We start from the raw sequence: 24,953 nt of genomic DNA, 5'->3' as shown, positions 1-24,953 counted from the left end.
AAAGGACACAGGAAGCGCAGGACCGAGCGATTAGTGGGTAAGTTGGGGCGGGTTTAGAGCTGGATGGCAATGACAAAGTGAAGACCACAAGGTTTTCCGTGCTCCAGGCGACATTTCCGTTTTGTATTCTTTTTTTTACATTTTTCTGTTTTGCTGATTACACTAGTTTACCAAAGCGAACATTTCATAAATGCCAATATTTCTGAACGCATCAAATTTGCTACTTTTTAACTGGTATTAACATATAGCCAATTCAATTTTGATTAAGAGTGCATTTTTTGGGTTCAATACTTTCAGAGTAAAAACAACTTTATCTTTTTATGCTTAGAGTGTTGAACTACACCATTTTAATGGCAATTTACTGGCAGAACGAGTGTAAACTAGTGCTTGGGGCTTTGAATTGGTCCCAGTTCTACCTACCATTTTGTTGAACAGTGTTTTTGGGGGCAGAGGTCGTGTTGGAATTATTTACGAGCTCCCCAATGAACACCTCCGGCGACAAATTGGAACCTGTTGTTCTTGGCAACGTTGTGGCACTGCAGGTAGTAGATCTTGTTAGCCGTTCGACTAGGACTTGTTTTCGGCCCGCTGCACTCAGTCCGAGGGCTTTTAGCCGCGTCCTCAGCTCGGCCAAAGTGAGTCGCGTGATATCTGGGATGATGGCAATGATTATGTGTGGGCATGGGCAGAGGCGCAAAAAGTAGGTGATGAAATAAAAAAGGAGATACGAAAAAAGAAATTAAACAGAATTTTCCATCAGTGGGCTTGGCTTGGCCTAGGTGCCAAAATGACAGGTCCTTCCCTTTCATTTTTTTTTTTTAATATTTTTTGGTAATGAACCAAAAGCAAGCAGCACAAAAAGGTAGCCCAAGGAGTCCCGCCCACAAAAAGCGCAGTAAAAATGATGGCACGTGCAGTTAACGCCGCAAAAATGCACATAAAAAAGCGAGTTGAAAATGTGCTTAACAAAATAAAAAATACAGCAGAAAAAAAGAAGCAGACGTTGTGAATGACGAAAAATGTTGATGGAGAGGCATTCGCTGGAGAGAAAAGCTGGGAAAAATAAAAAATAAAGAAGCCTCTGGCTTGTCACAACATTTTCTTTATCGGACCCGGAAATGACACGCACACACAGAAATGAGGGGCGGTAGAATGGATGTGGGTGTGGCAGGGGGCGTGACCGAAGACCATCAAAAGAAATGCAGGCCCATTAAATTTAATGCCATTGTCACTCTTCAAATTAACACAATGAACGAGAGGACAGGCTTCGGTTTGATTGCCTCGATGAGAATATGATTGAGATAAGATGCTTTTCGAAGTGGAAGTAACCACAGCAAAGTTTTAAATTATTAAGCAAAATCAGATAAATGCTTAAAACTGCATAATTTACGCAGTATTAGGTTTATTTACTATCAATTTTTCTGCATAATATTTATTGCTTCTAGCAACTAATCTAATTTCCCCGCGACTCGTGGTTATCCTGTCGCCTGATTAATGTGGCCACAGTTAAACTTAATGCAGCGCCATCTAAGCGAATAAAATCCCTTCATACTGCTTCACATTATTTAAATTAAGCAAGAGCGAATTTTCCAAAGGGGGAAAACAAAACATGAAATAAAATGGGAAAACTTTGAAAGAGGGAAAATATGCGTAAGCCGAGGGCAAATACAGATACAAAAACCCCCATGCCAACAACATTCGGGCATCCATAAAGCATCGATGCGCCTTTAAGCTCATAAAATATTTATGAAATTGCAGGACAGCAGAAAATCTTTTGAAATATCCAATTTTATTTGGCCCTTTATTATGGCGGTTTGTTTGTTTACTTCCAGTGCCAGCCGTAAAATCCCTGATTTTTCGAGCCAAATTATTTGCTTGAAAATCGATTTATGCTTATTTTCAGCAAACGACAATGTAACTCAGCTTATATGCCGTTGAGCTTGAAGACAACTGAATTTTGTAGGGATATATTTTAAAGTTCAGCCCGGTAACCGCTTAATTAATGGAAGAAGGACGCGAAAAGCGCTGAGAGTTTTGCGGAAAACTCAACAAGCTTGGCTGATTCTGTGGGTGCTGTTTTGTGTGTGTTAGCGTACAAAAAATGAAAGAGAGGGTACCGCAGAAACCGCAACCTCAACCGCTTTGCGGGCATTGTGTTTTTGCATTGTGCTTAGGCCTTTTAATATTTCACTGCATTTGCTCCTATTTTATTCACCTTGATCCCATTCTGCGCCATAAGCCAAAGGCAACTGCGGAGTTTGCACAATAATCCCAAACTGCGGGCCAAGACAAACAGCGTGTAACAAAGTGCTGGAATAGGATGCAGGCAACTTCAATGCAACTTGGTCGAGTGTCTGGCGCACAAAAGTAGGCAATGCCTTTGCCCATTTATTTTTCGGAGAGGCACATTCGCAGTGCTCAAGGACACAGTCAGTGGATGGCACATAGGATATATTTATGACCATGAACACATTGCCGTTTATAGTCCACGGCAGTGCGAATCTGTTTTTAGAGGCTCCATTAAAAATTGAAATGATCTATAAGTGCAAGGAGGGCCTACCGGGGCCACAGAATATGGTATGCTTACCACTGTGGGGGTAATGCATTTGTCGTGTTTGAGATACAACTTTAATATTCTATCTATAAAATGTACAAACAAGACTGCAGAGAACATTTGTTAGATATACTGGCTATAATTTGGTTTTTAGTAGTGTTTACATTTGATGATGATGGTTAACATAAATTTTTTATTCAACAAACGTTCATATTTTCTAGATATATCAGTTTAAACTTTGAGTAAATTTAAATACTAAGATGTAGATATATTGAAGTATAACTTTATAAACCTATCGCCCCAGTTTTTCCGATAAACTATAAATATCTTCGCATATCTTTTGCAATACCATCAAATTTAAGTTATTGCAAGTTCAGCAGATCCTTCTCTCTGTCGTTCAATATCGATTTATAATTCACTGCTTTTTAAAACAATGTACTGTGCGAAATCTCCGCTTTGAGGCGCCGCCTTTGGCCCAGAACCAACTGACTGCCCAACTCTGTTCCTCACCTTGGACTGTGGACGCACCGAGCGGAAATTGTGTGTGTTTTCCCACTACACTGATTGCCTCTGTATGTACGGTATGTAATTCCCGGACCGGTGGGAAAACAAGACAAGAACCCCAAGAACGCTTCGTTGAACTCTTTAAGCACTTGACGTGGCGACAACGAGGACATTGAGGCCGTCGAGTGGCGACATTTTGAGTGGGCCAAGTGACGTGTGGAGCCTGGAGGATGCTTGCTCCTCCTCATTCGCCCACTTGGTCGCTCATTAAATAGATAACGCCTCCGCCATATGTTGCTCCATGTGCTCCGAGTGCCTGTGTATATTTAGCCGCCTCGAGTTTGTTTAATTGCAAACTTTACGCAAATTAAATGACAAGCCGCAGTTTTATTATCTTCCACTTGCAGGCCGCCTGCCCCCGCCAGGAAACTATTAACTACTCGGGCTACCCGTGGAAGGTCGACCTTCGAGTCCGGCACATTTTGCACGTCAAAATAGGCTCCGGACAGAGTCACAGCCTCTGCTATGGCGGCACGATGGGCAACGGATATTTTCGAACGTCACAAACGTCGTCGTCGTCACGCCAGCGGGAAAAGCGGTAAGTGACACCCAGCTACAGCATAATCACACTCAGAAAAATAACACATAGACTTCAGAGCCCCGTAAACATTGATTTATGCACCGAATTGTAGGTTAATCTTAGTGACGACATCGAATTCAATGAGGGGCTTGTGTAAAGCCTGACATTTGCCACTTTGCCTTTAAGACAAATGAGGGAACAAAACCCGCATTTGTTTGCCGAGTGTAACAAGGATTCTGTTCTGGGTCAAGTACTCCGGAGATGGGGGAGCTAATAAAATATCCTTGCAGACGTGTGTGACGGGAAGGGTTTCCTGGTAAGCCATAAAAGTTGCTGGCGTGTGAGTAACCGCCGACCCAGTTAGTTCCCTTCTCTAATCAGCCTCAACTGGACATCGATATTTATGTACTGCGGTTTGGAGAAGGAGACACATTTTGTGGATGTGACAAATGGTCGCCTAAGACAGAAGGGTTAAAAAGTCGTCCATTTAAGCTTGGGCTGACTGGGCAATTTTAGTGTTTAATGAAGTAAGGATTTGCTAGCATAAGCTGAAGAAAAGCCACTAAGGGCAAATATAAATTTTGAGCTTGAAAAGTGACACTTAAAAAGTTGACTTAATTGAAAATAAAGTTGCAAGCGACAAGTCGAAATGTTTAAAAATACATAGGAATTGTAAATAATTAATGTTTTCAGACAAGAGAAAACTGTGAAGAAGGAAACAAATAAATTTGCAGGTGTTTTTGCTAAAGCTGAGTAAAAAAAGATTTATCAAAAGTTGAGCAAGGGTGAGTACAACGCAAAAAGGTCAGAAAAATCGCGAGAAAAACTTTCTGGCTGAGAAAAAGGTCAAAATGGAAAAAATAATTTGTGATGATTTTCATAAAACATAATTAGTGAACTTCTCTTTGGCGATGACTTTTAAATCGATTTGATTTGCGAATTTAATTGACGGTGCGGAAAAAACAAATAGCTTTGGATGTCCGCCAGAAATGGAACACTTTGCCAATTAATTAAATGGCAGAAAAGCCAAAATGAGGCCACAACTGAGGAGGACATGGCCAAAAAGAACGGCAATTAAAATCGCCAACGGCGCCTACATGAGCAGGATAAATACTGGGGAATAGATGGACGGGGCGTGGCATCTAGTATGCACTCATTCAGTATGAGTCCTTTTGGGGGCGGGTTTTGGCCACGAGGGCGTGGCAGCTGCTCCCTGCTGACAGCTGTTGGCGCTACTCAAATTCCAATCTGCCGCCATCGAAGCGGCGAAGTGCATAAGCTCCAAAAACTGACGAGGGTTGCCCGAAAGCAATTAAAATGGCTTTCTATATTTCTCCTTCGATGTGTGGCTGTATATATTGTGTTCCAGTTTATAATGATAAGCATTCTCAGCAAAGTATTTTTAATTAAATCACCACAACTTAAGTTTCTATTGTTGATGTCTAAACTAAGAACTCATGGGAAATTCAAACTTTTCGATATTAAAAGTACTATATTAATGAGCTGTTATAGCTGTTCATTTTAGTTTGATCTTTTCAACCGCAAGTAAAAAACGTAATAATTGAGTACGATTTCAATTAAAACTAAGCATTAAAGAACTAAATTCCAACTCAGATATGCATTTATAGTATATTTTAAAGTCACTCCAGATTGCATAGTGCATTTTCGAGGTCTTGAAAAACTGCAAGCTCCAATTTAAAGTCCCTGTTGTATTAAGCCACATCCCATTTGAGAAAATTTGTCGTTTTTCTGTGTTTCGACCACCAGCAACTACCGGAAAACATTCGCCCACTTTCCGATGCATCCCCCTTTGCTTGGCCAAAATCGAATTGATCCCGTTGGCAACCGAAAGTCTTGTTTTGTTCTCCCATATTTTGCGCCATTATTTCGACGGCGTTGTGTTGCCTTCGCTGCTGAACGCACACGGAGTTTCTGAAAAGCCGACAGGCAGTCGCATCATTTGCATATAGAATGCGTGTTCCGAGGGGCGGTAATGTATCGACGGGCTTTTGGCAACTCGGAAAAGGAAGATGAATGGGGATATGTGGGGGTCATGTGGGCGGAGGTGTCTACATAAAGATGTTAAAGATACGAACGCGATTCGATGACAACTTTTTGGACACTGGGCCAGTAAACACCAATCGATTTATGCATACAGGACAAACGGGCACGGATGTATGTGTCAATGGGGGCATGGGTTAAGATTAACCTTTGGCAGCCTCCAACATTTAGTCACGTATCATTCGAGCTCTACATTTTTATGGTAACTGCTGTGTAAAAGAATGTCTTTGTGTTTGGACACTGAGGAAAAATCCTTCAAATGGAAAAGAATATTGTAAACCACTTCTAAAAAGAACTTGAAAAGGGTAACAAAGAAATCCCTAGGTTGTTAAGGCCCTTTGGTAAGAGTATCTTAACACCCACCAGATTTTAGTGTTAATCTGAATCTTTTTATTGAAACTACTAACTTTTGCATATAAGGAATTTTTCTCTCAGTGTATTTGGGTGACGGATTCGTACAGGTACAGGTGCAGGTGTGCTTGTATTGTATGTGTTGGTGTGTTGTGTTGTGTTGGTGTCAGCATTACGTGTTAGGCATACTTCTCTGTACTTTTCTCTCTTGGCCCATCTTAGTCTTATTTTACGCTGTCAACTCACCTGTAAATAAAAGAGTAAAAGTGTAGAAAAGATCGTTAGAGATGTTGTTAAGGCACAATAAATTTCTAAACTTGGATGAACAAATTGGATTGACTTTCAGAGCGGGAGTTTCACGAAATTCCATTGCATCCTTCTTCCAGGACATACACTTTTTTTATGGACGTTCGATGTTCATTAAAAAAGTTTCGAGCACATTGTGGCATGCAAAAACCGAACCGAAAATAGAGCAACAGCCATGATAAAAAAAAACAACTCGTCTATTGGTAGCTTAACTTTCAACAAATTTAATTTGACAGCAACAAAAATAGTAATTGGTAGGAGGAAAATGGAAAACTGTCAGTTGCGAGAGTGAGACAGACGAAGGATAGCCAGTTTAGCCACCAACAATTTACCAATTAGAATGTGAAAAAAGTTTGTACGCCTGCCGTCAATGTAAAGTACGAAATAATTGCATTTTTTATCTCCGCCCACAACGCCTGCGGTTTATGACGACGACTGTCTGACTGTATAATAAATATTTCACACTAAATTGCACAATGAGAATGAAAAGTGAAAAAGGAGCAACGAGCCAAAGACAGCCAAATGAAGCGAAATGGGCCTAAAGTAGAAATGACGGAGAGCCCACAAATTGCCGCTGAATGTGTGCAAATGGCAGCAGAAAGCAGCGCTGGAAAACCCAGGGAAATGAAGCAAGAGTTGAGACAATTTCCGCAAACGAGCCCAGGACGGGGAAAGCAGGAAAAGCGCAACGCCTAGGAGCTGGCTATACAAAATTGTCAGCCCACTTGCACGTGTATTGTGTACGTGTACACAGGCAAAAGGCGTAACGAGCGAATATCGCTTTCCCCACCCAGCTATTTTGCCTCTCTTTCCCCCCTCCGTTGCAACTCCACAGACATCGAGATTCGGATTGTCAATGTCTGGCGAAGCGTTAAACATTTTCCCCAGTCTCGTGTCTGCTGTCTGATAAATTCAGCATCCCAGCCTCCATCATCTGTCCGATTATCCCGCCCAGATTTCGCCTTGCACATGCAATTGATTAATGCCGTGCACAAATTGACAAGCGAACAGAACCAGATACATTCCACCATCCTCCAGCTAATGTAATATTATGGAGTATGGAGTACGCGAGGGAACTTGGAGCAATGTCAGGGGTGGGTGTATTAGCATACAATGTATCTAAGACTAGATATATGACTATGGCTTTAGATCCTTTAACTTTTCTCTTAAGTTACCAATTTCAAAGGTGTTCAAAAGTAGTTCCTTTAACTGTTTTCCCAAGTTAGTTCACATAAAACCACGATTCTTACTTCCAAGAATCCGCTCCTGAGTGCATTTCACTTAGCCATTCGTGGATTCATCGTACATCCATCGCCTGACTGGCTGTCGAATCAGTAAGCACATGTGCACCTACAGCATTTGCATATCTGACTATATAGACACTCTGCTTTCTATTTGTTTCACGTGTTTGCATTTTCCTGACTGAAAATAAATATTTACCATATTACAATAGTTTCCCTGGCTGCGCATAATGCGGCACAGAAAGAAACTTAATACATCAAATCAGAAATATGCTTAAAATTAAAATTTATTAAAATGTTATGTTTTTTGTTTACTAATTCCACAAAGTATAGTTGTAAAACTTAAACACGGCCAAATCCTTATTATTTGCCAGGAAAAGAGTTATATTTCCAAGTGCACTTGATACACTTGTCGACCAATATTTGCCTTGACTTTGGAAGCCATCTGGTGCTCGGAATGGCCTAACAAGATGTCATAGTGTTTCCATAAGCAGTGCGAGAATAATTCGGAATAAAAGAACTTTTCCCACCCGTCCGGCATGAATGTATGCATGCTTGTTTATGTGTCAAAACACCGTAAACAAGTTTGCAATTTTCTGAAAAGAAGGATGGAAAAAAAAGCTAGCCAAACAAAAACATGGTACTAAGTTGGCTTTTATGCACTGCGGGCCTGTATAAGTAGAATGGAAAGGAGAAAAATAGAAACGGAAGGCATATGTTTTATTTATTGTTTGGCTGCACTTTCGCAGCTCTTTGGCAACTTTAAAGGCGCAGAAAAATACACAAGTTGGAAAATCCAACAGAACGCTTATTTTTGAGTGAAAGCTCTGGGGCGGAGAAAGCCAGTAGACATGGAGAAATTATTTCTGAGGAGACAGAAGAGATGGGACTTGGGAATTCAAGAGATCCTGGCACTTGTAAGAAGCGGCCACGAGTCGCTAAACATTCAAGATTTCGAAAACAAGGCCAATAGTAAATGCAGAACTGGTGCAAGGCGATTTGCAACATTTGTCCTAATTTTAAAGTTCTCATTTCCATTTCGTTGCATTCGTTCAAGATGCACTTTGAACTATTTATGCAGCTCTGTTTCGCTTTGCTGTTCATTTACTAAAAGAGTTGCTAACTGCAATGAAGAAATGCAAGCAATTCAAAGTTTAAATTTGAATTCTTCGAACTAATTAGTAGGAAATTCTACAGCATTCTTAATGTTTAGTAATTATTATATCCGAATATTTAAAAGCGGAAGAAGTATTATATACACACTGAACTTGGGAATACAAATCTGGGCTGTCATTTAATATATGCAGTAAGAAGTAAGTAAGTGGGCACCTGTCTACAAAATTTAAATTGCATAACGATACCGCTGGCAACTGCCAATTGGCCCAAATGCATTGTTGTCTCTGCTGTTTCTTCGCCTGCAAAACACGCAGTTCCATCTCGAAACACGTCTCAATATAAAATATTCCGCTGGAGGATTTAATTTGATAGTGCCAGAGGGCAGAAGAGGGGTGAAGGGGTCGAGCGTAGCTCAAGTATGAAGCTTTCTAGTTCAAAGGATCATCTGGGGTGCACAAGTGTAATTCGTATCAATTTATGCAGGACGTGATGCTGCCTCTGATGTTGGATAAATTGGCAGGAACGTTCGTTTTTGGAAAGAGCAAGGAAAAACACTATATAGTAGGTATAGAAAGCACTGGTGGTTGAATGGTATCCTTGCGGGTAATTTATTTTTACTCAAACTAATTCCATTAGAAGATCGAGAACTAAAACGAAATCAAGCCCAATTTATAGATCCCAAACCTTTTTAAGCAGAGAAATTGTACTTATTTATTTCCTTCTTATTTATAACTAAAAAATAAAATGCAATAATAAGCTCAAGACTTCACAAGAAGACTATATTACATCACACCGTGCCAATTAAAAATCCTATTACTCCATCTGTGCTGCCGTCGTTCAACTTTTAGAACTTTTATTTACCAGTTCCGCTCAAAGGCCATATAAAATATTTCCGAAAAACCATCTCCAGTCACACTTGACTTATTTCATTACACACACGCCAAAAAGCCACTCACTTGCCGCCAAATAAAAATCGTACATCGTGTTTAAAAATAAAAATTCTTTTGTGAGCGCTGCTGCAATGAAAGGGTTCCAAAAGAGCCCAAATTATTTCATTGGTCACGCTGGCTGGGCAGAAAGCTGGATTGTATATATGTATATATGGTGCATAAGCTGAAAGATCGGGGCAGTCAAAACAAAAGGCGACAAAACAGGAAGCCCATTCCCACCAGAAACCCCCAATCAAAAGCTCGAGCCATGCGTGCATGGCAACCAATTCGACCACGTTGGAAAATCAAGTGAAATGAATGAGGGAAAACTCTGCTCGCGACACATGCGTTCATCGCGACCACATGTCACAATATTAAAATCTCATTTTGAGCTGCTGGCCAAAAGCAGAGAAAGAGACGGCAAGTGCGGGAGAGCGATTCGGCCCATTTGGGAGCCGTTTCTTTTTGCCCCGCGTCCACGGCATTTGCATCAATTTGACGGCTGCTCTGCGCTTCACTGCCTCAGTGCCTCACTTCCTCACATCCTCACTCTTTCATTGCCTCAATGGCTAAGAGCGACAAAGCACTGAGAATAAATCATATATACCCATTAAAAATATAAGCAAATCTTTAAGTTAAACCCATAAAAGGGCTTAAAGTCACACTTCAATTGGGGAAAATCATAATTTTGCACGCATTTGATTGCATACTTTTAGACACCTTGAAGTTTGATTTTCATGTGTGTACTTTTAGACATATATAATACATTATAAAATTAAATGAATATATATAATTAAGTTTATCGCAGTGCACTGAGTGCTGCAATACTTCGTTTTCGCCGCTTTATGATGAGCAACGCGCTGCCATCCGCTCGAGTTACTTGATTACAAGTGAGCAACGCATTTCCGCCGGCTTTGTTGTTGTGCGGCGAGCGGTTCGCAGATTGGAGCCCCGAATTCCGAGTTTTGACTGGGTGACGCCGCTCTCCCCGATGACGAAACACGTAACACCTGCCAGCGTCCAGAGTTCAGCAGCAAGTGAGTTGGGTGTGGGGGAAGAGGGTTCAGTCAGTACTTGCCGCTCCACAGTTCACTTGAGTTCATTGCTGGGGCTGAAAGGCCAGAGAGCCGGGCCCAAAGCCCATCAGCCGACCCCATGCCATTGGGAACTTTTTGTTTTGCATTATTCACGAGCATTGCCACATGGTACCACACACAGTGGGCCAAATTGGGACTTCAAGTGTGGCGGGAAAACTTTGCCGCAAATTTAGGAAAACTAACTCTCGTTCAACAATAATTGCGAGAATTTGTAGTGCATGATATATGGAATTTAAAGTCAAAGGAGCGTGCAAATTAATTTAACTATATATATATTTTATTCTATAACTTCACCCACTGTATTACGAACTTAACAGCTTATCCCAGCGAGTTAAACAACACAACAGAAGCAGACCTAGCTCATTTGTCATTCAAAAGGCATCATCTCCCGGGGGAGCTGGCGAAAGGGTTCCAGCAAGAAAGGGCTTCCACGACCTTTCACCTCGTGCCGCAGATCCCTCGTGCGGATTACAAATTAGTATTTGATGGTGCGGCAATTGCAGTTTTGGGGGCCAACATCTCGACTCGATAATGAGAGCAGAGTTGGCTACTGGTTTTCGGTTTAATTGGGCGCCAAATTACTTTTCACTTTGCCATTGCGATTAAGCTGGAAAAATTCATTAACAGTACGAGGCGCAGCTCGGCTGGTAATAAAAACCAGCGCAAGTGGCTAAAAGTTTGAAACTCGAGACACAAAATTGCCCCATTGTTGCTGCAGCAGGCAAACAATAACAATGAAAGAGAAAAAAGGCGGCAGGCGGGGCAGCGTGCCACTGAAAAAGGTTAACAAAATAATAACAAACAAATGAACAGTATTATTTGAGACGTCAGCAGAGCAGTGGCTGCGCAGTCGCCACTTGCCACGAAAAGCAGCCGCGCATGCTCTCAACATTTTTCACCACTTCAGTCGATCGAGAGACGTAAAAGCGGCAACAACCGAGTGAAAAGCGGTGGAAAGCAACCACCAACAAATCGAAAGAAAGAAAACCGCGCGCGTTTTACTCATTCACGGTATTTATAGCTTTTTAGCCATTTCATGGACAATAAACTCAATTTTGCATTAACCACAAAAATCAACAAACTGTGCAAAGGCGGGCGCCATCAATAGAAAGCATTCAACTGGGCTAAAATGGGATGTGGCAAAAAGCGAACAAGATGAATCTTATTTATTTGCACTGTGGACTCAAGATGTGACCCACAAAACCCCAAGTAACATCATCAACACTGTTTTGTGTGTGAGACAATATATGTGATAAATGTAAGAAGGCCTCTCATCATTAGCATGTGACCAAAAGCCTCCAGGAATCAATGCAAGGAACCATTAATCTAAAGGCATTAATGATTTAAGGAATTTATTTGTCATTTGGGTAAGATGCTACATTCATTTGGGTTTGGGAAAATTAACCATTAATTGGGGTAAATCTGGAGATAAACTGGAAAATGAAATGAACATTTGTCACTTAAATTATGCAAAAGAAGGCCACTTGGAATATAACCTTAAATGTCTTTAATATTTAGCGAGAAATACTTAAAACGTTACAAAGCTCCATCAAATTATTTTGTCGTGGCCTAAATTCTTAAATTCTCAACATATTAAACATTATTGAGTGAAGGATTAAATAAACCGAAAGGTAGCCCCAAATTACACACTTATTTAGTTGTTTGGAAACCATTAATTCCGGTAGTAACGACCCCTCAGCTAAGTTTGCTTATACCGGTACGTAACCAGTTTCCACTTCAGATGATTGAGTGTCCTGCGACAAATGGCCAACTTATTTGTACACTCATTGACAGAGCCGGCAGCAGCCAAGTAAGTTTTCGCTTAATTTATGAGCCAGGTCCGCGTTGAAAGAGAAGTTGGCTGAAATGCAATTTGCGGGCAACCGCAGTTACAGCAGCAGAAAATTGATTTAGCATTTATTTCCAACGCTGCTGACCTACACAGCGATTTTAGTAACGATGTTGCGGCAGACAAGCGAAAAATATCGTATTTTTCGGAAAATGTCATTCGAAATGTCGCTGGAGGCCGTACCCCATCTTCTTGCAACATTTTCGACAGGTTTTGCTGTTGGGTTTCTACCATTTTCGGTACAATCGCAATGGATGAGAGATGATTCAGATCGGTGGGGTCTTGAACAATACGCTCTGATTATTCCAGTTCTTTTATTTTATATTAATTTTATTTTGCACAATTGAAAACCTATTGTCTGGCCGCCGGCCGTGTGAGAATGATGCCGATTGCGAATGATTTTATGTATTTATTTTTTGCGAGTTTATGCTTCGGTGGCTGTTTGTTGGGATGATGCTTTTCATGTAAATCGGTATTCGGCGGTTTGCCGCTTTGGTTGTTTTTCATCCAATAGATATCTGTGTTAATTAATTTGGCGCTGTCATGCGCGATTTTGCCATTTCCATTTTGGCACGAACGTGTTTATTTCACTGCATTTTTCCTTTTTTTTTTTTGTTGTGGTATAATTTAATTAGCTGCTCTTAAATATATTTAAAGGCCTCAGCTTCTTTGTTTCTATACTGCCAGTAGCAATAGTAATGTTTTTTGAGCTGTGCTAAATAATTTGTTAAGTTTTAATTAGCTTTTTTCTCATTATTTATTTAAAACCGTTAGAGGCGGTTTGTTTGTTTGGTTTTTTGGTCAATAGTGCGTTGAAAATCGCTCAGTAATCGCACGCAAATCGCATTGACTTTTTTTGATGCGTTTTTTATTTTGTTATTGCCCTTGGGCAGATGTTGTAGAAAAGTGAGAAATTTAATTCGGCGCGTGTCACAATAAAAATCAAGTTTAAACGAAACAAAAAGCGAACACGTGACTGGAAAAGCAAACTGAATTCGTAATTTGTATTTGTGCGAAAACAGAGAAACAGAGTGGCAGTATGGCAGAATGTTTATAAACCCCGCTGTCAGTCATAAAATGGCATTAAAAGCAATTAGCAAGTTGTTTTATATTCAGCGCCGAACGAACATATTGCCTGGGGTAATTAAAATCTTAGGATTTTGAGGCAAAACAATCGGAAGGAAACGAAAGCAGAAAAATAACTCTTGGCGCCTCCAAAATGAAAGTAAAAGAAGTGAGATATTATCGTTGAAGCCATATTGCTGCGAAACATGCAACTAAACAATTTTCACGCATTCCACACAGTGTTGACATTCGCCTAATTAACTTTTAAGTGAAATGCAAACAAAATGTGCTACAAAATGGCTAAATGAAATGATGAAAGAGTGAATGAACATCCACAGTTAACCCTAGCAATAATGGTATGTGTGTGTGAGTTGTTAGCCCGTAAATGTAGGTTGGCCAAAAACGTAATGGAACCGGCAATAGAGCAGGACAAATGAGGCCAGGCCAATGCTAAGCAGTTGGCACAGTAGAGTGCGAGTGCTCAGCACTTTCTGGCTCTTTATTTTTTATTTTTATGTCAGCTGCTCGGTCCATAAACTCAGGCGCCGCTACAAGGAACAAGAACAAGGACAAACGGCAGGAGAGCCGCCAGGATGGCGCGGCCTGAATCCTGAATCCGCACACAGTTAAGCATTAGTTGGCAGCATTTGCAATTGTAATGACTCGCATCTAAAATGCAACCATCCGGTAAAATGTGCTGAGCTTCCAGCCAGCTCATCCTGCTCCTCCACATCCGCAACCACCTTTCCAAGAGGACTTTAGCAGGACACACAGGAGCAATGGTTGCCGAGACAGCTGCAATTAACACGGAAACTATTGCAGCGGTTAAATGGAAAATGCCTGCTGTCAACTCTGAACTTTTGGCATTGGAAAGCATTCTGTGGGATGCAAATTAGGCGGAGATTAGTCGGAAAGTTAGCTTAGTATCCCAGGCCACCAAAAGGGGTATCAGATCTAGTAATTTTATGGTATGCTCTCGCGATTTTAAAACTTTCATAATAATTAATATACTCTTCGTTTAACTTTCGTTATATTATATGAAAAGTTTTTCTGGAAATTTGTACTGTTCAAACTGAGATTAAAAAGTCTTTGAAATCCGAATATCAGCAACTGTGTGTTCTTGAAAAACATTTCGTGTCCTTTTCCATAGAACTCAAAATCTTGAGTAATATGAAACGATCATAAAAATGTTATGACAATCTATAAGAAACATTTAAATGTTTCCAAACCATGGCCAGTGAAGTATCTGCATGCGATGCTGCGGCAATAACTCAAAAGTACTACGCAGAATTCCCAGTACCCAGCAAACTACAGCAGCTATTCCGCAATCAATCTGCCAATCCGTGGCAGACGCTTTCCATTTTACAAATGGCAAATAGCTTTTCTGACTTTTCCGGCATTTCACAACGGCAAAGGCGCAGATGGCGCGGTTCTCACGCTTCATTTGGCAGCACAGGTAAAAAAGCTGCTGGCTAAGCAATTTTCCCCCAATCAGTCAAGACTGCACTCCGCCAACCACCCAACCACCCACCATCCCACAGGCACACATCATTTGGTAATGGTGGTGGCGAAAGGTGGTAAGCAAATAGTCCTTTGGCTTAAACGCTTCGAGGAACAAACTTTTCTGTTCTCCTTGCTCTCGTAAAACTGTTTGACTTTTATAGTGCAGTCTGTGGATCGTCTGCGTTCGCGTTTCGCTCGACTGAATGATTGCAATGCCAGTCGAAAGGAAAACTAATGTTTACGACTGCAAAATAACCTTTGGCGCTTAATTTAACTGGCGGACAGGTGGCAATGGCTCATAAAATAGAGTCAATTTCTCACGTGTTACGCCCATCTATTTCAAACGAATGAAATGAATTTTCTAGCCCAAAACAGAAGATACAAGTGTTATCGTCCAAGTATCTGTTGCCTAAATAAGTTTTTTAAACTTATATACTAATACACTCAAATTTATTGCTCTTATCATTGCATAAAATCATGTTAATGGCTTGAGAACTAATACCATTGTAAATTATGACCTCGGAATTACTACAAAGCTTGCCTAAATAATATGAATATTAAAGCATTGCAAAAAATATTGTTCGTACGTGCAATAAAAATGATTAATGCCCCTTTGCGAATTCATAGCTAAACCCGAGCTATTAATAATTCTACATATTTATCCTTTTCAGAGGCAAGGACAGCTATAGCTACCAGCACAATTACGTGGATCGGGTGCGTTTAGAGGACACCACTGGTGGACATTACCACAACAATCAGCACCAGCAAACCACACACGATCCGAGGTGTCCGCAGTTGAGAGCCGCTGGCTGGAGACACACGCACAAATCCGTTTCCCATCTCGACTTGGCCACCAGCTGTCATGATGCAGCTGGAACTGGCTTAGGTCGCCACTCGCAGCAGCTGCACCACCACCACAGCAGCCAGGTGAATCAGCACCACCAGCAGCAGCAGAGTCACCACCATTTGCAGCACGCCAGCTCGCACTCCCACCATCCACACGCCCAGCCCCACTGGACGCAGTGCCGGGTGGGCGGGGCCGGAAGCGGAAACGGGCAGCTGAGGAACGCCCGATCGCTGGACTACACGCAACTCGAGCGGGAGGAGAACGCCTTGGACATCGCCGAGTTCTATTGGCGATTCGATGCGGAAGCTCCGCTCGACCAAGTCGATAGCTACGCGGGTGAGTGGCGGCCTTCGGGTGGATTGGATCCACTCGGCCATGTCGTTTATTGAGGATGAATAAGATATCAGTTTAAGTGTCGCATAAATATTTCAATTGTATGGCTAATTAATACATAAATATCATATGATGTTATCTTCTCGCTATTGATATTTGACAAATACAATTAATAATACTTGACTTAACGTGCAAAATAATGGATTGCTATTGCTATAGGCGCATATTTGTTTTCATATACAACTTGTTAAACTATAAACAAAATCTAACAAAAGACAAGTTGACCTACATTTTTGTAAATGTTTTTTCTCGAGAACGCGTCATAGTGAATGTGATAAAAAATATGAACTCAATAATGCATTGTTTAACCTTTTTCCCTCTACTTTCTCCCTCCTCAGTACTACCAATCAATGACAACTTTGAGCCCTCGGCTGCAACACCAACGGCTGTAGGATCAAAGGAGACAACCACAACCTGCACCACCACATTAGCAAATGGTGGTGCCACCACCGCCGCAACCACTGCCGCTGCAAACGCCCTGCTGGACATTTTGGGCAGCGAATCGTGCAGCTTGAGAAGATCGCGCAGTTTGGCCGTAATACGTGAGGAGACATTTAGCGACCTGCAAATTGGATCGGCCAACAGCAGTCGTCGCCGATCGCAGCTAATACCGCGTGCCCGGCTCGTTAATCGCGGATTTTTCCGTGAATCGCCCCGGTAAGTGAGTCACAAACACTGCACAACATATGTAAATGAAATCGTACAGGTTTTTGTTTTACATTCTTAAAATATTTTGCACAGAATTTTCTTGACAATTTCTTAAAATTAATATTTCTCATATCCCTCTATGAGATTAGATATATTTTATTTAAAGCTTTAAGCTGAAGTGGGACAGACTAAGCTTAGCTTTGTCTTGCTCTCAAGTGTTTAAGGCCCGGCCATCACGCATACGCCGCGTAGGCACGACGCGATTTGAGCTGATTTTGGCCGTGCCAGTCGTCAGTTGTTGAGCGACGCTCGCCGCAAACTCAACAGGTCTCGGCACAAATTTCAGTTTAAACAATTCAAAAAAAAGCCGCCGGCCAAATTGTTGCGGTCGGTTTGTTGTCGCCGTTTTATTTTCCGTTTGTGCTGGTGGTGGTTTCTGTGGTTTGTGTGCGCATTTTTTTTATTTCTGAACCTGACTGGCCTGTCAGGGTCATTATCCCGGGGTCAGTGTTGCTGCACATAACCTGCGGTTGTCGATTTAACCTAAGCCAGATTGGTGACAACTGCAAAGTGCAAACTATCGAACGGTTAAGCACGTTACATAAGAACGTTTCGTTTTTATGAGCACTAAAAGTTTAGTGCGGAGTTGGGTTTTTTCATATCACATTTGCTAGTTTAATTAAAATTGCAAAAGTTTGTTGCTTGTCAATTGTTTGGGCAGCTGCATGTATGAGTTGTATAAGTGGTGTGAGTCAGCGGCAATGTGACAGTGAATTGGAAAAGCTTTTAGCTACGCGCCACTCGTTCGTCCTGCCATTAACACACGCGTTATCCTGCGCATCCCGACAATGGCATCTGCAGTTGTCGAGCTGCCACGGCTCTCGGAATCACATCCTTCCCGCTCTGTCGCACTCTGTGCTGGGGGCTTTTCCTTCTTTTATTTAATTTCCCGCAAATCGTCGCGTCAAGTGGCTGAGTAAACCATCAACAAAATCCCGCCCGAGAGCAATGTGCAACTGAAACGGATCCGGTCCAAAGTGACGGCTCATTCTTGATGTGGGATAATGGAGGCTTTAGCTCTGAGATCTCTATTGAATGGTCTTTGGACCCAGACAAGTAGCCCTGACAAGTAGCTCGTTTGAAATCAATAAAGATAATTATTGCAGGTTCAGTAGTTTATGAATGAAATTGATTCGTTATTCCACGGATTATTGGGGTGGTTAAAATCAAGGCAATTAAATATTAAATTGAAAGCCAGTCATAAAAATAATTGAAATCAATAAAACCAAAAAATGGAATTCATTAAATGGTTTCAGAATTGCTTTTTACACGCAGACAAATAAGAAACAAACTTGACAATCCATTTAAACGCTATTCCCATTAGAATTGCAAAGTTTTCTATGGCCCATACCTTCGTCACCGATTTGACACATTTAATTTCATGTTTGCCTGTACAATACTATCAATCACCTGTCGCAGTTCTCTTTTTTTTTGCTGCAGTTGGATGCCCATTTGAATGACAAACATAAACCCACTTTTGACTGCCTGACATTCTCAGTTAGGTTTCTGTTGATTTATCTGATTTGTGCGGATTGATTGATTTAGACATCACATGCCTGAAACTACTTGCAATTGAGGGCCTTTGAACGAGGCCAAAACAGTATGGTTGGAGAAGTGCAGGGGGCATTCATCATTCCATTAGATGTAATTTACTTATGATAGGCCAACATGCAAAACAATGGCATCATTAACGAGCTCATCCTCCCGTTTCGATTCTCCCACCCGCAGATTGAACGGCAAACCGAATCAGGCGACCTTGGTGGGTGAGCAGCCAGCGGATCAGCCTACGGCGGATGACACCCAGAGCCAGAGAAGCAACTCGGCCACTTGCGATTCGCATCAGCAGCAACAGCAGCAGCAGCAGCAACATCAACAGCAGCAACATAGGCGGCTTAGCAGAGAATCGCGTGACTTTGATGTCTACTATGATAATCTGAAACGCTTGGACGCCTTGGCTTTGAATCTGAGTGAGCAATTGCATCCTTGGCACAACGACAAGAGCGACTTGGAGAGCTTGAACTCGGATTACTTCAAAAATTCATTGCATCAGAACCATCTGGATCAGCAGCAACCATCTTCCCTGGAATTCGAAGCTCTCGAACAGGTGGCAGCTAGTTTGCTCAAGGAAAGACCAAGGATTTATCAATCAAGGCGGCAGCAGCAGAACAGGAATAACCATCACTCCAACTGCCTGCAACGTCACCTGGACACGGGAGGAGAATCTTGTCCAGAACACAGCCAGAGTAGTGTTTTCCCAGAGACTACAACCAGTAACTCAGATGATCAGACCGATAGTCCATCGCTTTCGGAACAGGAATACGACTTAACCCACATCGAGGAGATCTATCAGCAGGGTAACAACGGCGAGGAGAGCTACGAAATCATAAGTCTTACGACCACAACAAGGACACGTTTCGAGAGCAGTGAGGAGGGCGAGGAGGAGCAAACTGGAGAGGAGGTTGTGGACAGCCTGACCACGCCCACAGAACCACAGACCAGCGATAGTGAAAGCACCTTAAGGCAAAACCAAAACGAACAATTGGACAAACTTATAGCTTATGATTCTGTTTACCTCTCCTCAGAAGATAGTTCAGATTGCACTTTAGTTGGCGAAAGTTGCGAGTCCTTCGAGCAGAGAACTTTCACTAGTTGTGGCGAAAGTGGTGAGTTGGAAACCCGCAGCTTACTACACATTTCGATTGAGGACACGGTTTATGAACCACAAGCGAAGCAGCACAAAAAGGCCACAAATCAAGAAGATCAACCTGCTCCTCTGCTAACCACCACAGCCAAAGTTGAGGCACAGATCTTTACGCAAGTTTTGAAGGTAGAACACACTCCGAAACCGAAGATCCTGGCAGTAGTGGAAAAGCGTAAGCTAAAACAGGAGGAAGTCAAGCAGCAACCGCCAGAACTGAAACGCCAGGCAACCGACTCCTTCGTGGTCACTGCCAACAAGTCCAATCTCGCAGAGAATCAGTATCATAGCCTGCCGGATGTTAACATTGGAGTTAGTCTGAAGGTCTGCGAGAGCATCGACAAGGAGCTTAGATCATCCTACAACCAGCAGAGGCAGCAGCAGCGCAAGGAAGCCAAAAAGGAGCAGCAGGTGACCCGGGCAGAAACGTACGATTCCATTAGACGTTTCGGACGCGCCCATCAAAAAGCCAGGCAAAGGGAATACCAGGAAAGGGAAAGAGAACGTGAAAAAGAGGCGTCAGCGGCTCTTCAGGAAAAGGACAAGGAACGGGAGAGAGAAAAACCAAAGATAAACAAGGAATTTTCCGCACAGGAGCGGCAAATTGAAGTGAAAGGGACGACAAAGTCTCAAGATATAATCAAAGAAAAAGAGCAAGTATCTAGAAAGGAAGAGGCTGAGGACGACGAGGAAGAGGAACCACTGCCACCACCGCCGCCACCTTTGACCGAGGAGTCTCAAGAGGAGGATACTGTAGCGGATGTAGAAGAGGAGGACAATCTGTCTGTATCCATTTCACAGCCGGAACAACCCAAGGAGGCACCCGTCATCGAGGTGGCCAATTTCAGCAAGCTAATCGAGCGTCGCGCCCAGGAAATCCGCGAGCGACAGGAGCAAATAAAGCCATCCTTTCAAATAATCGTCACCGACGCTCAGAACAATATCATCCAGAAGGAGGCAATTCAGGAGAACAAGGTAACCAGCCAAAGGATTGAACCCAAACCCAGCCCGAAAACAAATTCTAACTCGAGCTCAACTTGTAATCTCGCTCAGCGCCCTCTTCGCCGCTCTGTGAGTTCCTCGAGCGGCAAACCGCTGGAACATCGCATCCTCAGCACTGGTGCCCCAATTTACAAGGCCCGACCTGTCAGGGTTTTGCCCTCCTCCAGCAGCGATTCGAGCTTTTCCAGGGGCAAAATGTCACGACCCCAAATACTGCATGTGGTGGATGGGCGTGGAGGAGTTGCGGGCGGAGGAGGAGCTGGCACCCTGCGAAGGAGGAGCAGTGCCAGGAGCATAGCCAGCACAATTAGCTCGCCGGGTGGTGAGGTGGCTAATGAATATCTTCAGAAAGTGGATGCAGTCCGATGCTATTGGAACAAACTGGCGGGCAATGAACCGGAAACACTAAAAACAGAGCAGCCGGCAAAGGAAACCCAGCCAGGCATTCACTTCCAGTTGGGTGGAGAGACCACAACACAAGGCACGGATAAATCCGCTGTTGGCAATGACTTCTGCAGCATGATGCCACATCCCTCTATTGAAATTGTAGAACTAGGTGAGGGTGCCCAAAAAGCCACCATTGTAAAGGCTGCTCCGGAACGGGAGGAGGATCCAGATGAGGATCAGGATCAGTTCGATCACATAAGGTATAAGGTTCTCAAGTCACAACAACTGATTCGCAACAATTTCCTCTCGACCAGAAATAAAAAGGAGGCCCAGTTTGATGGTCTAATTCAGTACCTGCAGGAATATAGTTTCCAGGAGCTGCTGAGCAACAATAATGTGGTGATAGTTGAGCCTGTAAGAACGAAGATAGAACGACCTCTGCAGGTGGGAATTAACAGTGGTTCTACAACTACGCCTACGACTGTTCCACCCCCGAAGCCTCCACGGGTTGTTAATGCCTCTGCCTCCCAGCCACGAAAAACGCGGCAACGACAAACGGGAGGTGCGGCTGCCAAACGACATTTCTTCTACCAACCTGTGCGGGTGAACAGAGAGCTCTACGAAGATGAGCTACCAGATCCTGACACAGTTCGCAATGTTCGTCGCTTTTTTGAGCAGAATGTCCTGCCAACTCCCGGTCAGGGATTATTGGTGCAATCCCAGCAAAAGTTTGGTGGCTCAGCTTGTCAATTGAGTCCCAAATCGAGGAGAGCTAGGGGTTACCGATACCTGACAATTGATACGAGTTATGGAGGAGCAGAAGAACAACCCAAAGGCATGGAGATGCTGGAGGAGCATAAGGCGAAGCACTGGGACAATGCCAGCCTATCAAGTGGAATTTCCAGTGGTGATTTAAGTTCCCCCTGCGGGGAATATCATCATCAGGAATCCCCGGTGATGGCCTGCAAGGATGTCCATGTTCAGGACGTTGTTCGGAGGCACAATAGCAATGCTGCCAATGCCAAAGCTCGAGCTAAATTCGCCAGCCGACGCACCTGGTGCATGGGTGGAGCACCAGGAGCAAATGAATCCCTTTATCGGCAAATTTATGAAAATAATTTGGGAAATTCAGAGCAGCAGGAAAATGGAGAACATCTGGAGGAAGAGGACGACGAACAGGATGACCAGTACGAGGACGATGTGGAGCAGGACATGTGCGAAAATTATTACGTCAGCAATGTGAGTACACAGAAAGAATCTAGTTAGCTTTCAAATTGATTAAACACTTGTTATTTTAATCTTATCAATACATACTTGAGATAAGCCCATTATAATTCATGATAATCGCAGAAAATGCTTAAAAGATATTTTCCACACGTTAATTATGTTAAATCATTTATTAAGTTAGCTCCTTTGGAAATTCGTATTTCTTATTTAAAAGTTTTCAATTCATTTAAATATGGCTCCTTGAAAGTTTCAAACTTAATTAATTAGAGTTAAATGGAGAAATTTCGTGTTTGGCTCGAGCTACTGGTTGCGTAAGCCTAGTTTCTTTTTTATTTTTGTGTACCATATGGGGGTGCGGTCCTTTTGCGTGCGGCTTTATGGACCATTAGCCTTTGATGGCAGCCAGTCATCTAATCTTTTCCTTTTGCCTTCAGGACGTGCTGGCCAAGATAAGGGAGTGCGGCTCAACTGTCACCTACTACGGAGGAAGGGTGCTGGACAAGACCGCAACCAGCACCACAGTTCCGTCCACAAAAACCACTCAACCGATGACGGGGAGTGCCACCCGCTCCCGAATCCGTCAAATCGAAGCCTGCAATGTGTGCCTCCCGAGCGAGAGATGCGAACATCGATTGCAAACCAAACAAGCTGCAGCTGAGCAGCAACAGGACTCCTATCAAGGTGGGTAATGAGAATCATCCTGGCCAGGTCCATACTCATAATTGGGTTGCAAACGGTGCACACTCGTTATGAACAATTTTAAAGATTTTTTTGAGGGCATTTGTTCTGTTCAGTGGTTTATTAAGATTTGTTTTTGCTTTAAAAGTTGACTTATTTAGCAAACTTATTTAATATTTTTTGTAATCCAAGTCACTAAACAGTAAGCAATAGGCTTTATCACAAAATCTTGACTTGCATACACAGCGTAAATATTTTTATAACTTCATGCCACAGCATATGCTCATCAAATCAAATGACAGCATAAAACCGAAATGATTATGTCCTTTTTTTCACTGTACAGGCATCAAATTTAAGCTGGTAAAGTCGAACAGCTGCAGCAGTCGCCTGGAGTTGGCCGGAACTGGAGAAGATGAGGTCACCGCCGACAGCGAGGTGGTTCGAAAAATGGTACATCACTTTGAGGCGAATCAGACAACGGCAAGTAATGATGTCCAAGTGACCATCAACAGTCAGAGTCAGATAACGTCGACGAAAAAGGAGCCGGAGGAGGACGTGCCGCGCCGCCAAGTGACAGTAAATAATCACATCAATGTGCTTGGAGACACGATGCCCCAGGAGTCCCAGGAGAAGGCTGAAAACTTTAATGGCCGGCCGGAGGAGAATGGTTATGGCGCTGTGGACGCCGTGCCCACATACGAAAGTCAAGCCATGAACATACGCCTCGATGCGACTGAGAATAAGAATATCCTGCAAACTGCCGCTGCGACTGCTGCTGCCAACAAAGTTTGCCGCAATAAAAACGTTGACTTGGCCTACACGCTGGTGAAGACAACGGCAAATCCTCCCAAGGGCAAGCCCATCGAAGCACCGCGCCAGAAAATTGGAAAACAACTGCGCGAAGTTGAGGAAAAAGTGGAAAAAGCAGCCGTGACAAAGGCCGCCATGAAGCTGACGAAGGGCGCCCCATCGCAAATCATTGTGCCCGTTGATATTCACAGTCAGGCATCGATAGTTGCACACACTGCCCCGATTCCAGAGCGTCGACTCAGCAATGCGAGCAGCAGTAACTCTGTGGTGGACAAGACCGTAGTTCGGCATTATGTGGCCAATGATAAGAGCATCTACGAGCGGCGCAAGTACGATGAGATTGAGTTCGAGGAGTTCGAGGTCTACGATCCCAGCAAGGAGCCACCACCCCAAGTGGAGGAAAGCCCCGAAAAAATACCCACAGATGCAGAGCTCTACGACAGCCTGGATGACAAAATGTAATCAGCAAACTAATGCTCAATGGAAACACAAACGGCAACGACGACTTCTTGGGGTTTCGGGTTAAAGCTTAAATCTAAACACACATCTCGTAGTTAACCATATTGGTAGCCTAATTTAGCTTTACAGGTAAAGCCAAAAAGATTATACCATAAACTATCCAAAGTATGATATATATTAATATTTAATCTTAATTTGCAAAACAAACTTCTGTCCAACCGTACATTGTAAGTTTATGCTTAAATAAATATGCAATTTATTTATCGAGTTGTGACAGCTGCCGACTATTTATTTATTATGCATTTAATTTTCAGTAGCCAATGGGCAACCCGCACTGTTTCATTACGGAAATTATCTATCACATTTCAAAGTGCCGGTTAATGAGAGACCACAACGGCCACTAATTTGTCAAACTTATCTTTAATTAATCGATAATTTATGGGCATGTGAAATCCAATGCAAATACGTAAAGCAGGGAAATTAAGTGATTAGAAAGGGGAGCGGAATTTCGTCACCTAATCAATTAAGTTTTAAACAATCGGCTAATGTACTTCATCCGTTTAGTCAATTAAGAAATCTTCCAAAAAT

The 24,953-nt window shown here is 42.7% G+C and overlaps 2 protein-coding genes across 17 annotated transcripts in view; one reads left to right on the top strand and one right to left on the bottom strand.

The window, feature by feature from the left end:
• Positions 1-24,953, bottom strand: part of LOC6737027 (calcium uniporter protein, mitochondrial) — a 41,955-nt gene that overhangs the window by 4,367 nt on the left and 12,635 nt on the right. For 10 of the 15 annotated variants that reach the window (XM_044923012.1, XM_044923008.1, XM_044923009.1 and 7 more), the window contains one exon: positions 421-651. The exons of the other annotated variants lie outside the window; for them this stretch is intronic. In XM_044923012.1, the coding sequence (XP_044778947.1) occupies positions 421-651 (231 nt within the window). The remainder of the gene's footprint in view (positions 1-420; positions 652-24,953) is intronic. 15 annotated transcript variants of the gene reach the window in all.
• LOC6737028 (protein javelin) lies at positions 3,403-24,632 on the top strand. 2 transcript variants are annotated; one of them, XM_016170100.3, is made up of 7 exons: positions 3,403-3,656; positions 15,828-16,339; positions 16,735-17,053; positions 17,372-17,431; positions 18,833-22,430; positions 22,853-23,099; positions 23,440-24,632. In XM_016170100.3, exons 1-7 carry the CDS (start codon positions 3,430-3,432, stop codon positions 24,366-24,368), a joined length of 5,892 nt encoding a protein of 1,963 aa, XP_016030662.3. In that variant the 5' UTR covers positions 3,403-3,429; the 3' UTR covers positions 24,369-24,632. The 2 variants fall into 2 exon arrangements, with proteins under 2 accessions (XP_016030662.3, XP_016030663.3); XM_016170101.3 differs by lacking the exon at positions 17,372-17,431.

This window comes from Drosophila simulans, chromosome 3L (assembly GCF_016746395.2).
Source record: "Drosophila simulans strain w501 chromosome 3L, Prin_Dsim_3.1, whole genome shotgun sequence".
In the NCBI taxonomy this organism is placed as follows: Eukaryota; Metazoa; Arthropoda; class Insecta; order Diptera; family Drosophilidae; genus Drosophila; species Drosophila simulans.
The sequence above is the reverse complement of the archived record's forward strand: the minus strand, read 5'-3'. Positions and strand labels throughout refer to the sequence as shown.

What these genes read in the sequence shown, in the direction of transcription:
- LOC6737028 (XM_016170100.3), top strand. Translation starts at nt 3,430, where the DNA reads ATGACAAGCCGCAGTTTTATTATCTTCCACTTGCAGGCCGCCTGCCCC. An exon ending in TCACGCCAGCGGGAAAAGCG is followed by an intron (nt 3,657 to 15,827) that starts GTAAGTGACACC and finishes TATCCTTTTCAG; the next exon opens with AGGCAAGGACAGCTATAGCT. An exon ending in CCGCCGGCCAAATTGTTGCG is followed by an intron (nt 17,432 to 18,832) that starts GTCGGTTTGTTG and finishes TCCCACCCGCAG; the next exon opens with ATTGAACGGCAAACCGAATC.